The sequence below is a fragment of the Festucalex cinctus genome, chromosome 7 (assembly GCF_051991245.1).
Source record: "Festucalex cinctus isolate MCC-2025b chromosome 7, RoL_Fcin_1.0, whole genome shotgun sequence".
In the NCBI taxonomy this organism is placed as follows: Eukaryota; Metazoa; Chordata; class Actinopteri; order Syngnathiformes; family Syngnathidae; genus Festucalex; species Festucalex cinctus.
The window spans coordinates 7,203,893-7,218,854 of record NC_135417.1 but is presented as its reverse complement, the minus strand read 5'-3'; the positions used below and the strand labels follow the sequence as shown (position 1 = coordinate 7,218,854).

The following is a 14,962-nucleotide window of genomic DNA, read 5'->3' as shown; positions in this document are numbered from 1 at the left end:
GAGCACACTTTTTGCTCGCAATAACGTTCCCGGGCTTGATGACGTGCGAGCGTGTATGCAAAGCGAACGCCACTTGTCACCAAAGGTCCTTCCTGGTGAACGCTACGAGTCCATTTGAAGCGCGACTCTGGACAAAGTTGCACTACACTCATGTTGCCACCTTCGAGGAGAATATGCACGGCGTTGTTTTGGTTCTGTTGAATACAAATTACAGCTTTCCCTCGCTATAACAGGGTTCACTTTTCGCGGCCTCACTTTATGCAGATTTTTTGGGGTGCAATTTTTCATGCATTTTTTTTTATATAGTAATGTACCTATTTTACAAAAAATAAGCGCTAATAAAATTTTGTTTAAAAAAAAAAGATTTAAAAAAAATAGGCGCTAATAACATTTTATTAAAAAAAAAAAAAGCTCTAAATTTTATTTTTAAAAAAAGATTGACAATGATAATGATAATTGCTAATGACATTTTACTTAAAAATTATTTAAAAAAAAAAGTTCTAATGACATTTTATTTAAAAAAAAATATGGGCAACAAAATAGTCACTTAAAGTTTGGTTGAAGGAGCAAGATGCGGATAGTCGACTGGTTTTATGTTTACTGCACGTGTGTGTGTGTGTCAGTCTTGTTAGTCCAGAGAGATGGTGGCAGGAGGCTGGCAGTCTGTTTCAGAGGTCAGAGGTCAGAGCTGAGCCTCTCGTCAATAAATTCAAAGCGGGGAGGGGGGCTGCTCTCTGCGCTATCAAACTTTCCTGCCAGGACAAACATTAGAAGGACATGACATCCCCTTTGATTCTTTGGGACTGACGGGAAAGTCAAAGCTTGCTTTTTGGATTTGGTTTGGAGTTTGCCAGTTGAGCCCAGAGTAGAAGAACACGACAGTGTTCACTGAAATTGCTATCACTAGAAAACGGTCGTGTCACTCATATCTCAAGGCGACACTGCAGTTTTGTGCGCAAACGTGGACTGATATGAGGCCGATATACATGAGCTACTTCATATCCCGGAGGGAATATCGCTCAAACATCAAATACAGCAAAACATGTCCCACGATCACTTCTCAGCCCCTCGGCCTGATAAAATCTCCCTTCTGCGCTTTGATTTCCTTCGAAGTAAACAGAAGGTGCAGGATATGCTGGCCATCTGTCCATCACACGCTTTCTTATTCTCTTCATTTCCCAGACAGCTTCGGGCGGACCCGTCATTGAATGGCACACACACATATACAGTACATGTACAAGTACATGTCGATCTGCATGTGTGGCTACTTTTCATTGAAAGGGAACACTTTACACGTGCAATGCACTTCAGCCCCCCCTTGTCCCATGATGAGCCCGAGATCTGACTATGAAAATGAGTTTGTGAGAAACTAATCATGCATCTTAACAAGTGGAGCTGCGGAGGAGGAGGAGGCTGTGAGTGGGGGTGTGAAACGGTCAAAAGGGTCAACTAATCAAGAGGAGGGGAAATGAAACGAAGGGTGCGGGGAGGGGGAGGCGTCGACGTCGAGTGGGAGAAGGGTCGCCATAAATGACTGTGAAATGAGAATCCGAAGAGGACGAGCGAGCGCGCAGCCAGGGGAAGGTAGGGGGGGGGAATAGTAAAGGACATTAGGGAAAAAAAGCGTATGAAGGGATACCACGGAGATATTTGAAAGAAGAAAGGGGCGAGCGGTGAAAAAAGGGACGCTTGTGAGCGGAATATTCAGTCATATTGCGCCGGCGCCCAGGAGATAGAGAGAGCGGGTGGGATATAAAGGGAGAAGACGAACAGAGGTGGATTTGAATGGAAAAGGAGATAAAAGGGGAGGAAAAGGCAAAAGAAAGCATAGAGGGCTTGAATGAGGAAGAGATGAAAAGGACGCGACGACAGAGGGATGATGATGTGTGAAGAGAAGGATCAATTATCGCAATCCGGTCAAGGGGGGGCTGGAGAAAAAGGTGACAGGTAGAGAGACAAGTGATGGCAGAGGAAAATTACAATAGAAAGATTTCCGTTTGGATGACGATAGAAGCAAGTGCTGAAAACCAAGCACTTCCTTTAAAAGGCTGATAATCTGGCTGCCCTGAACTAAAGCTTGTCAAATGGTCTGTTTGTTTGAATTAGCTCTAGTTTTAGAGCGATCAATATTTTGGACTATTAATTGATTGACAATTCATTTGTCCATGTCAAAAATGCTTGTTATTTATGATCTAATAAAAAGTGAAACAAGCTTGTCGTTTACAGCTAATATTACCTAATTTTCTGAATTGTGTGTGTGTGTGCTCCAATTGCTGATTGTTCGAATATTAATAATAATAATAATACTACATTGAGTGTGTTGCGCACATCACGAGAGGGAAAGGTCAGCGGATGAGTCAACAGACAGACAGGAAATGATTTTTACTTAAAAAGGTCAGCCACCTCGGAGGGCCCCCCTAATTGGATTAATGCCACACTTCACCTGCTGTGTTTGCAATGTGTGAGATCATTACATGATCACAACATGGGAATGTAGTAGAGCGTGTACATATATCATGTATGGACGCTCGTGGAACGCCCAAAGTACTGAAGATTAGAATGCCCAAAAAGTAGTAGTGGACATGTGAACATCTAAAGCAGCCACAAGAAAAATGAATTCATTTCACGTAATTGGTCCGAAAATGATTTCCTAACTACAAATGGTCTTGGCAAGCATCTACACAAGTGATGTATAGTGACAGACAGAACAGAACATTTCACACTGACACATTTGTGAGTAGTAGTAGTAATGGTAGCAAGGAAATACTGTGTTTTGAAATGTCACTTTGGGAGCTTCGGCTATACAATGACGTTACACACGTGAATATTCCCCTTCCTGCACGAGAGCGTACCAAGCGCTTTCCCATAGAGGTCTTATCAGTACGCTTGCCGGCGGAAAAGTTGCGGGAAACCAAACTCTGATCAGCGCCGGGGCGACGCAGCCGAAATGAGATTGAGGGCTGCATATCGGCGATTCTCTCTTCTAACTGCCGCAAATAGTTTTCGATAAGGGACGTCACCTATCTCTGTTTCGCACATGTCTTTCACAGCACCGGGAAACCAGAAGAAAAAAAAAAAAAAAAAAAAGACGTTAAAATAATGCAAACTATTTCAAACAGTTAGCGTAAAATCCCTTTTTCAGTGCTAGGGGAAATGAGGTCAGAGAGAACCGCGAGGGGGAGGGACGAAGCGGCGAGGGAGTGACAGAGAAGTACAGCGTATGAGACAGTCACAGAGCTCCCTCCATAATGAACCAACGGCGTCCTGGCCCCCGCTCGGCACCGCCACATCATCCCTCAGCGGAGAGGCGGCCAGAGCGGGATGAGACAAAAGGGAACGGCCGCATTAATTACACCCGCTCTCCAGGCGGCAGCTATCGGGCCACGCTAACGGGGGAGGAGTGATGGAGAGAGAGGGAAAGAGATGGACGGAACTGAGAACGATGGCCAAATGGAGATGATGATGCACCGCGTGATCGCCTTTGCGTCCCCCCCCCGGGAGATGACGGAGTGTTTGTCCTTAGCGGCCGGCAAGACGCCTGCCGGCTGCTCACACATGTACTTTGGTGATAAACAGGGCGCACTACATTCAGTTAGGGGTGCAACAATTCACCGATCAGTCAACAAATAATCGATCTGGTTAAGTGAGAACTCTTTTGATAATTTGTTTAAAGCTGCTGTTTCACTTCAAATTAAGTCTAAATCTTCCGATTTCAGCCTACCTGTGTCCTCATTACTATCGTTATATTATACTAGAAGATAAGCGTAGGTATAATTTGTGTTGTTTGAAGGTTTATCATGAAATTAACATCTGTGAAAATTTCCATGGTGTTTTGCATTAAAGCTGCTCATTGTAACAATTGTATACAGATAAATCAATAACCTAAAGGTGACTGAAGTCAAGGGTTCGATTGTCTACCCTCATAACAAAGAAGCACTACAGTGCAAAAGGCAATAACAGAGAACGAAAGAAATTTGAAAATAAGGATTCATTAGTGCTTAGCAACATGAAAATTCACCCACACAAACACCAAACAAAAATCGTCTGCATCCATTTAAATGTCCACCCGTATTATTATACAAGTGCATGCATATTTACACATATTGTATAGATGTGTATACTGTATATATACCTGCACACATCCATCAACAAACACAAACTTGTCCCCAATTTTGCAATAATTATGTGTGCCACTACCATTGTTTTATAATTCATAATCTTGCATTGATATACTTTTGGAAACCATTTCGTGAGTTCCAAAGTTTCATTTCAACTCAGAATTGTTCCACAGGTGAACTCGTTTGACTAAACGTCGATGTTGCCCTCAGTTCGCAACGTCAAACTGTGTCAGAAGAGCCTCTGAACACAGTCGGGGATCACATCATTATTGACTTTCAACATAAACCCCAGCGGGTGGTGCAATTTAAGATCTTGTGCACGCGTGCCGGCATGTAGGGTGCACCGTGTGGCTCGTGTGTTGTGTGACACGCACTTACCCCCGGTAGCGTTTTCTGCTCGTGAAGGGCGCTCTGGGCTTTGAGTGCAGACTCCCTCGCACAGTACGTCAGAAACGCACATCCTGTCACAAAGACAACCAGTGAGGAGCGAGAAAAGGGAGGTTGGAGATAAGGGAGAAGCTCAAATATTCACCCCCCCCCCCCTCCACCCCCTCCTCTATCACTACACACATACAGAACTGTATATAGGAAGACAGCATTTGAAAATCATTGACTAACTCCGACAGGATTCGCCCTTCCCTGATGACTCGTCGTCTGCCGTGACTCGTTGTGCGAGGGGGGGGGGGGGGTTACAGATATGAATATTCATGCACTGCAAATAGTAGCTAACATCATGACGATGCACTTGAGAGCAGAGGACACTCCACGCCACGTCACGGCACGAGTCAGCACACCACCACAGCACCACAGACGTGTGCGCGGGGCTAACAGGGCCTCGCGCTCACTCAACGTCGACGCTCGGCCGCATATACCAACCACTAGGCATGCCTCACGATCACTCCAAATACACCCCAAAAGCCCCGCCCCCCAAACACCCGCCCCGCTATTTGCCTACGGGCTGTACCTGCGTCTGTGTGTGTGAGGGAGGCTGGCCGGAGCCGTTTACTACACCTGTCACCAGCACTAAGACAACAAGATTAGCAGCAGGTTAGCATCCCGGTTAACAGGCTGATGAAGTGAAAGTACGTCAAGAGGGAAGAGCAAAGACGTCATATGATGAGGACGATCACAAGGACTGCGGGTGGGCGGAGGGGGAGGGGACAGCACAGATGACAAGTGGAAGCGACAAAGTGGAACGACTTCGAGCATGTTGTCGTGACGACTCGCTGAAAACGTCACCAGAGCTCATTTCAATCGGCAACATTTTGGCTTATTGCCGCGGACGTTTTGCGACACTTCATTCGGAAAGAACTTTATTCATATGGAAAGATGCGGTGGAAGTTACCATCAACTAAGTGGATTCAAATAAAGCTCAACTTGTTTTCTTGTAGTTAATTCATTTGCTCCCAAAAACGTATAAATACATTCTATTTTAAATATTAAAATACTCCAAAAGACGTATTTAAACGTCATGTTTTTTTTTTTTTTAATGCTAGAGCATACAGAAGGCTCTGATGCAGCCTTTGAACTGAAGAGAACGCTTGAAGCAATGGTAGTTATTACAAAAACGGACAGCAGGTGCCAGTAGAGAGATCAACCAGGGCCATGTTGCAACAAGCTCTTTTCCCCACTGTTTTAAACAGATTTGTGAATAATGATGAAACTTGGCTATATTCTAATGCTAATTGCTGCAAAACAGAAACAGATACAAATATACTTTTTTTCCCCCCCCCAACTCTAATCTTTCTTTTGGTAGGTTCCATGTTTTTTATAGCAATATAACACAATATTCTGTGGGCCTTGCAAAATCAGTCAAAATCCAGTAAAACAGCCAGGAGCGAAGGGGGTTACTTGAGTGAAAATGGCTTTGATTGAATGAGTTAATCAATTAATCACAACTATTCGATTCATATATAATCGATTCATGGTTAACTTAATTGAAACCTCAACCTTGTGAGCAGTAAGTGGTTCATTCCCGTCGGCTTGAGAGGACACTCAGCCCCAAGCCGTATTGACCAGCTTTTTGTGAAGAAAATACTTTGATTTGGATCTTCTATGACTGCTGCGGTGCATTTAAGTCCATTTGTTTGTGATGTTTGACAAACACAGTGAAGGTGTAGAATGCTTACATTTGCTAACTTTTTACATAAAAGTTTGACTGTTTTGTTTTACATTTTATCTTTTACGTCAGTGGCTGATTCAATTCTATACGTGTTAATACCCAAAAAATGGAGAGAAAAAAAAAAAAAAAAAAAAAAAAAAAAAGAAGAAACGTAATGTGTTCGAGTTCGGAGGTTCCAGTGTATGTATTCGGAATTTTTAAATTTAGTCTCAGTTTTAGCACAGTTTCAATCATGCCACGGGATTAGTCCACCCCATCCCGTTTTTTTATTTAGTCTATTTTTAGTTGACTATAAATCTAGCATTTTAGTCTTTATTTTAGTAAAAAAAAAAACACAATTTTATTCATCTGGTTTTAGTCAACAAAAACTGTCAACGTTTTAGTCAGGATAATTATTTTACCCGTTTTTTTTTTTTTACCCGTTATTTTTTTGCTAGCAGATATGTTAAACATTTCGGATCTAAAACTATTTCACGTACAATTTTCTCTAACCGTCTTTATGTAAAACATTTCTCACATAATTACAGTATATCAAAAAGTGTCTTCTCTGTCTAGTAAGTTAGCAAGCATTAGTTAGCGGTCGGATTAACATTATAGCTGTTGGCTTTTTTTTTTTTTTTAAACAAAATCATGTAATTTTAATCTCGTTTTTGTTCATGAACTAAAATGTCCATAGATTTTAGTCTACTTTTGTACAGTACATTTTCATCTTGTCTTCAGTTGATGAAAATGCATATTGATTTAGTTGCAGTTGCTGTTTATTAATGAGGGTTTTTGTCTAGTCTCGTCTAGTTTTAATCCGGGGGAAAAATATGTGTTAACGAAATTTTTGGTTTAGTTTTCGTTGACGAAATTAACACTAACGTTAACAAGGGACAAGACACGCACACATAAGCATCTTCTAGTCCATCTCGTTGCTTTTAAGATGAGCTTACTGTGGCCAAGAGGATTCTCCAAACAGCAGATTCTTCCTCTTGTATCACACAGGCTTACAGGCCCATTACACTGATTGGCGCATACAGCCTAATCTGCTTCATAACACGCACGCGCTCACGCACACACAAAACGAGCCCCTCTGACAGTGTGTACTTTTTTTCCACAGTTCATCTCAAGTTTGCCTCGCGTATGAAAGTTGAACATGACATCTTTTCCATAAAGCGCGTTCAGTGTTTTCTCCATGTCACGCTGCGGGAGATGGAAAAGGAGGTGTGACCTGTTTCCATGGCGACATTCATTTGCATCTGCGAGGGCAACAACGCACGTGCGGCTCACCTTTGTGCATGCCGGTGTATTTGTCCTTGATGACGGTGAGTTCGTAGATTTTGCCAAACTGCTCGAAGATGGGCTTGAGGTCCTTCTCCTCCAGATTCCGGGGAATCTGCCCCACAAACAGCTTGATGGCGTCGGCCTCCTTCATCGGGACGGAGAGGGGTGGGGGGGTTGGGATTGGGGGGGGCCGCGGGAAGGGGGAGGGGCCGAGGACCAAACAATTCAGAGGCAGGTATCCCTGAAGTGGAGGAGGAGTGGCCAGACGTTCGCTGGATCTAAATGATGGAAAATACAAAATTGTTATGACGCTCAGGCGGGGTCCAAAGTCTAGCTTGGGGGCCATTTGCAGCCCACAGATTGCCCCCCCCCCCCCCCCACACACACCCTCCATTCTTACTGTCCTGTGGTGTATTCTAATAATAAACTTAAACACGATGAAGAAGCTTTAACACTACACTGAAAAGAAAAAATATGAAATGTCAAAAAAGGTAAGACTGATTCTATTTTATTTATTTATTTTTTTTACGAGTACCACTAGTTTTACACAAAAGTCGCAGAATTCAATTCAAATACAATTTACAAAATTTCAACCATGAAATACAATCAAACAAACAGCTTTGCAGTAGGGCTGTGCAATTAATTGAAATTCAATTACAATTTCAATTATTACACTCCGCAATTACAAAATCAGCATAATCGTTAAAAAAAGTCATTTTTGAGTTGTTTAAATGTATACATTTTCACATTTTTTAAGTTTTAAAATAACTAATTTAATCAATTTTGTTTCATTCAAAAAGGAACTTGCATAATTATAGTGTTTCAAATATTTTTAGTTGTTTTTTACATTTAAACATTTTCTTGTTTTGTACCAAAAAAATAAATGATTGTCCTACTGCGCAGCGCACATTCTGCAACTCAAGTTTTTGGCAACATACATAAATAAATAAATATATATATTATAAATATATATTATAAATTCTGTTTGGTCCAAAAGGAACTTACATATTAATAGTATTTCTGTTTTTTTTTTTAAGTTGGTCTTAATATTTTTTTTAAATCCTTAAACATTTGAACGTTTTAATAATAGTGATTTCAATTATTGCCAAATTAATCGTGATTAATTTTTTTTTCCATAATCGAGCAGGCCTACCATGCAGTACTTTTTTTTTTTTTTTTTTAAACGTACAGTACATTTTTAAGAGCAGTTCAGTTGTATTTCACTTTGTGTTTAATTAAATGCAGTCCATTTAAACTTCAACAACAGATTTGTTTTTAAATATTTACTCCGGTAACTTGACTTAAAATACATTTTAATGAAATCTTTAAGTCCATTTTCCCTCCATAAGTCAGTACAGTATCAGCGTTAATTTTGACAAGAATTTATTTACCGGTAGTTTTAGTCAGTCTTTTGCCTAAAATTATCATTTTAGTCATAATTTAGTCATCTGGTTGTATTTTAGTATTAATCCAATTTTAGTCGACGAAAACAAATATCAATTTTAGTTGACTAAATGGCCAGTTTAGTCGATATTTTCCTTCAACATACATTTCAACTTTTATTGATAAAATGATTTGTAACTGTAGATTGACATGCGAGAAACATTAATACAACAGTGTCTTTATTAATTGATTCAATGAAACATGTTGAACTGTCAAGAATATAACTTAGGTTTCACCTAAATAAAAAAAGTGCAAAAATGCTTCAGATTACTCTTACAGGTGCAGAATGAACGTAAACATGTTGGAACATTAAATAAAATGGAGTGAACACTGAACAGTTTTGTGAGTGGTTCTTTTCTCCCACCTGCGTTGCATTCCTTCTAATTTGATTGTGTGAATTTTCGTCACTGTGTTGTTTTCAGCGTCGTTTTAGTCATTGACGAAATTCAGTCACCGTTATTGTCTCAATGAATGGCTTCTACGGGTATTTCGGTTTTTGTTTAATTTTTGCCTTGAAAAGTTGTTGACGAAATTATCACTGCACAGTATTAATGTTCAAACTGTGCATGTTGTTACAATGGCTTATTTAAAAAAACAAAAACAAAAAAAAACTATCTATTCAGTATTTTAATGCTGCTCATGATGATGAGCCAAAAATTTCTTCAGGAGGTACTTGGTATTAAAATGGAGACCACTGAAATAGAAGCTATCAACACCCTTACTTTTTCTTTTTTTTTCTTTCGGCTGTCATCTACAAGCCAAGGAGAGGCTGTTTTTTTTTTGTTTTTTTTTGCTTGCTACTGCTTGACTTGATAAGTGACTCAAGACTCAAATCTAGCTCACAAAAACTTTGTGATAAAGTGAGAAAGTCGATGATTGATTGTCAAAATGAGCCCTCTGAGGTTGCCCGATGGTTAAAGCGGCTCGCATGTCGGCCTCACATAATTCAAGAAGTTCAAAACTTTTGGCGCTTCCTTTGTGGAGTTTAGGTGACCACACTTTGACACCGGAGCACCCCAAGGCTCTATGTTGAGCCTCTTGCTGTTCAGTACGGCCTGTCATCTATTACAAAGACTGTTTTTTTTGTTTTTTGTTTTTTTACTCCTTGTTTACATTGCCACTATCTTTAGTGTGTTAAATATTCAAAAGATGCTATTTGTTTTTCTTTCACGTTAGAATTTAGCTTGTACAAAGATGCGTGAAAACACCCCACAAGCGTTCATCATTTATCACATTTTATTTTTAGTTGTGAAACGATTTGAAAACAGCCCTGAAATCTCTTGCTTGAGCTTGAAAATGCACATAATTGTGTAGCGATTGTGTGTGCCTGATGACAAAGAGCCTGAGCACAGCTTCTGGCTGAAACAATTATGCAAATTTTAATGAGCCAATCAAAAAACAATAATGGCACTGTTTCCCCTTCGATCAAAAGAATGAATGGGGGGAGGTGGGGGTGGGGGGGTAGACAAGGTGGGAAAGCGTGTGCGTGCGTGTGTTACCTTTTCGGCGGAGAAAGCAAAAGCAAGCCTTGGGGATGCCTACAAGTGCAAGAAAAGGGAGAACAACAATGATTGCATCGGACGGGTTTCTTTGTTTCGGCAGCTGGAGGTTACAACACGGATGCCATGGGGGGGCTCCCGTTGCTCTTTGTCCGACCCCCCCACACACACACACACACCTTTTCCTCCCCCTTCCCTCACTAAATACACGCACCGTAGAAGGAAAAGACACGTTTAAAAAGTCTTACCTCTTTGCGGGTGATGACTGTCACAAACACAAAAAAGGAAGAGATGCTCGCGTGGTTGTCTTCCTCCTCTCCTCTTCTTCTTTGTGCCTCCTCCTCCGATACAAGTTGTGTCTTCCCACAAAAATAAGCCAAGAGGAACACGAACAACTCGTGAGGAAGGGAAAATAAAATCAAATTTTTAAAAAGCGGCGACGTCCTCGCGCTAGCTTGTATTTCACTTTTCACGACCGTGACGATGACAAAACTCAATGGCGGGCGGAAAAGGGTTAAATGGCGCTCGTGAAAAGAAAAGAAAACAAAAAAAGAAAAAGAAAAAAAACGGGCTTTTCTCGCCTTCTTTCCCAAACGTTTGGAAGGCTCGTCGTCACTTGGTTTTGATTGTTGTTGCTGTTGTGTTGGGAGGAAAAAAATAAAAGTGTCGTTTGTGTGTCTGCTCGCTCGCTTCTCACCCGTCCGACAGGCTGCCTTCCCTTTCACATCCTCCGCCGGTGTCCTCCTCGCTCACCCCCCTTTGGTTGCCCCTCCCCCGACGTCGCTCCGGAAACGGTCGACAAATAGCACGCAAGTTGACACAAAATACATGCACCACGCTCATTCGAAACTCTTAAATTCCTAACGGAAAATTAGCTACATAAATATAAAGTTACATTTACAGCGGAATAATAACACATAAATATTTATCAAAAGTGTTTTAGGACAGTTTGCGCGTGCGCATTTATCGACGGTGCCTTGGTGTCGACGCCTATTGTTCTGGCCTGGAGCCCTGGCCTTGGTGCTGAAACTACACGCTCCTCTTTTATTCCTACTCTTCCTGTGGGAAACAAACAACAAATAATGGCGACGAAATACTTAGCACAACGACTCACAAGTACTGCTATGTTGCAAACCCTTTTTAGAAAAGGTCTGACCGGATGTTCCAGGACTGGTGTCACAAAAAAAATATGAGGTTTATGGGGCACAATCCTCATCTTTTTGGCTCTTCAACATTGTTTGAGTTACAGTGCTACGCAAAAGTCATCAAAAACTTTATTTTTACCATGATCTTTTTTCGCAACAATCACTAGGACTTGTACATCTTGAATTTGGAGCAACAAAATTTCAACAATCAGTTACTAAAACACCAAATCTAATGGTGGACCACGACTCTTACATAGTGTAATGCGCGGAGGCTGATTTGCCATGTTGGGCGCAGTTGAATAGCAAAAAAAAAAAAAAAAAAAAAAAAAAAAGGGGGGGGTGAGAGCAATTTAAGTCCACAAATTAACATTTATTTAAACGAAACAAAAATGTTACAATAGCCGGTCACGGCCTACAACAACAACAACAAAGAAAAAAAGAAACACAACCTTATCAAAAACAAAGCAGCGCCACCCCGTGGCGCGGTGCCACACTGCCCATTGTTACAATAGTACCTACTGTACTTTTTCATCATTGTAACATGTCTAACACCAGTGTTACACTATTATCCGTATTTCAATCAATACACACTTGTTGCAATGTGACCGTCGTTAATGCATTTAGAGTTTTCTCACTTTGTCTTTAAATACATATGATGCATATCAGCAAATATAATAATCCATCTGCGTCATTTTAAACCACTGTCAACTTGTACAGTACAAATATTACTGTATTATACTGTCTATCATACAAGTCTGTATTCAGTTTGCTTAGCCTTGTTATGTTCATGCATTCGGCTGAATAAAGCAATATGGGAATTGGGGGGTGGGCGGCGATGGGGGTCTATATGTTTGTTTCCGATGCGCGCCCCAGGCGCCGCGCGTGCACACGCGCTCACGACCGACTCCAGCTGCCGCTCATGCACGCCGGAGAGCAAAAATCACACTCACGCCCACTCCGAGTAATGACGGAAAGGGGAGGAGGTGGAAGGAGTTGGCCTACTTTTCACTCAATTGTGCTGTTTCACTCAACGGCAGGGAAAAAAAAAAAAAAAAAGGCAGCGAGTCAACGTTAGAGGCTAAATAACCTGACGTGCGCCTGCATGTGTGCACGTGCTGGTGTGAAAGGTGAATCAAGCAAGTCAGAGGGTCATTTGCTATACCTCAAGGTCAGCATTTGCCTGCCTTGGAATCGTCTCACCACGCAGCCAAGAGTGAAAAACTAAAGAAGGCACGCAGCAGAAGCTCTCACTTTTGAAGGGGATAAAAAAAAAAAAAAGTAATGGCACAAATCAACGCTCCAACTTTGGCATATTTGGTTGCAAATCCTTTGCGGTCGTCAATTTCATCCTACGTGACGGTCTAGCACCCTCTGGTGGCTAGTTTTTTAGTGCATTTAATTTTCACAAGGATGTTTTGGCCCTTATATGTTTAAAATCCACGCGAATGGTCATTTGTAATATGCTTGTGAAGCGAGTCAATAAGTGGAGGAACTCAATGTGTGCGTGCATTAGCAAGCAAGTGCATATATATATATATTATAGTTATATGTTTTTATATTTCTTATATTTTTCTTTGCATTAATGTACAAAAGCACTGTATTGTTTTTTGTTTTTAGTATGAGCTTTTTTTTTTTTTTTTTTACAATATTGTGACCTTTTTGTGTCGCCAACCACCCCACAATATCGTGATGACACCGTATCGTGATGGTTGGATATCGTTACATCCCTAATGTACAGTTTAGGCTGCACGATATTGGAAAATCGTGCAATATGCAATATAGTTGCTGAATATAGGGATACCGATATTATTGCGATATTTAACATGTACCTAAAGAAATGACATTTATCATCCAATGAAATAATATATTTTTTCATGCAGCAAAATAAGCATAATCAATATATTTTTAGTTAATTGTAATTACCTCTCGATAATGTTCAACTATTGGATGGCGGTGCACATTTTAGTTAGCGACTGACTGGTCAAATTCAAATAAAAGCATAAAATTCCAGAAGAAATTTATTGCATGTCTTTGTGATATGCATATTGCATGGGCCAATATCACGATATCGATATTTTTTTGATATATTCCGCAGCTCTAAATTGTCAATATGTGGAGGAACTCAATGTGTGCATGCATCAGCAAGTCTTATTTGAGATTGGTTGTTTATATGCATTGCTGAAATGTACAAAAGCACAATATTGCGTTTATTTTTTATTTTTTTTAACTCATTCACTGCCAGCCCAGTAAAAATGGATCTTTGACGTAGGGCTGCTTGATTATGGGAAAAATAATAATTAGGATTATTTTGGCAATAGTTGAAATCACGATTATTCAAACGGTTATTTATGTTTTTGCACAAAACAAGAAAATGTTTAAGCGTTTAAAAATATTAGGACCAAATAAAAAAAAAATAGAAACACTATAATTAAGTTTTGGACAAAAGAGAATTTATAATAATATATATTTATTTATGTTGGCAAAAATGTGAAAGTTGGAGTGCAACATATGCACTGTGCATTGTTTTTATATTTGGTACGAAACAAGAAAATTTTTAAACATAAAAAACTAATAAAAAAAATATTAAGACAAATAAAATTATTTGAAACACTATATTTATGCAAGTTCCTTTTGGATGAAACAAAATTTATCAAATTAGTTATTTTAAAATTTAAAAAAAAGGTGCAAATGTAGAATTTTAAACAACTCAATAATCTTTTTACTTTGCGATTATGCTGATTTTGTAATTGTGGAGTGTAATAATTTAAATTATAATTGAATTTCAATTAATTGCACAGCCCGACTTTGACGTGTATAGCCGTCAATGGCACTGAATGAGTTAATAAGATTGTGACTTTTTTTGTATTGCTAACCTCGCCACAATGACAATTATCGTATCGTGATGTTTGGATATTGTTACATCTCTATCTAAAAGCAGGCTTTCCCCACTTTTTTTTTTTAAGTTCATAGTTCATGTAACATCAACAATATGCTGTCCATAACGTAAGGAAACGTGTCACAGCAGTCGTGAATTTACTCGCACAAACAAACAAACCCTTTTGACGTCAAATGCTGTCAAGCTGCTCGATGATCAATAAAGTCGCTCCTGTCGTCATTTTACTGACGATCAGCGACCCAATAAAAATTGACCCGTGACCCATTTTAGCTCCGGAGATCATATTTTTGGAAAAGCCTTGCAATAAAGTCAGACGGGAATCCGCTCGCTCGCTATTAGATGAACAAGCAAAAGATGCTTGGCAGCCAAAGTGAACGTTTGTCAAAGTGATTCCCATTTGCGCAAATATGCACAAAACACCCACTTAAGAGGTCATCACCTGGATGCTGAAAAGTTCTTTTTTTTTTTTTCTT

The 14,962-nt window shown here is 40.0% G+C and overlaps 1 protein-coding gene across 4 annotated transcripts in view; it reads right to left on the bottom strand.

Annotated features, from left to right (window-relative positions):
• The window catches only part of LOC144021907 (CUGBP Elav-like family member 3), a 36,835-nt gene extending 25,296 nt beyond the window's left edge, over positions 1-11,539 (bottom strand). Inside the window, exons 1-6 of one of the 4 annotated variants that reach the window (XM_077526167.1) lie at positions 11,146-11,161; positions 10,697-10,807; positions 10,449-10,487; positions 7,513-7,784; positions 5,083-5,141; positions 4,497-4,579 (exon numbers count right to left, since the gene is read on the bottom strand). Coding sequence is in view for 2 of the 4 variants with exons in the window: in XM_077526166.1 (XP_077382292.1) it covers positions 4,497-4,579; positions 7,513-7,657 (228 nt within the window). In the remaining 2 variants the exon portion in view is untranslated. Of the gene's footprint in view, positions 1-4,496; positions 4,580-5,082; positions 5,142-7,512; positions 7,785-10,448; positions 10,488-10,696 lie in introns of those variants that run through there. The other 3 variants (XM_077526166.1, XM_077526165.1, XM_077526168.1) reach the window with 3 other exon arrangements.
• Positions 11,540-14,962: the final 3,423 nt, after the last annotated feature.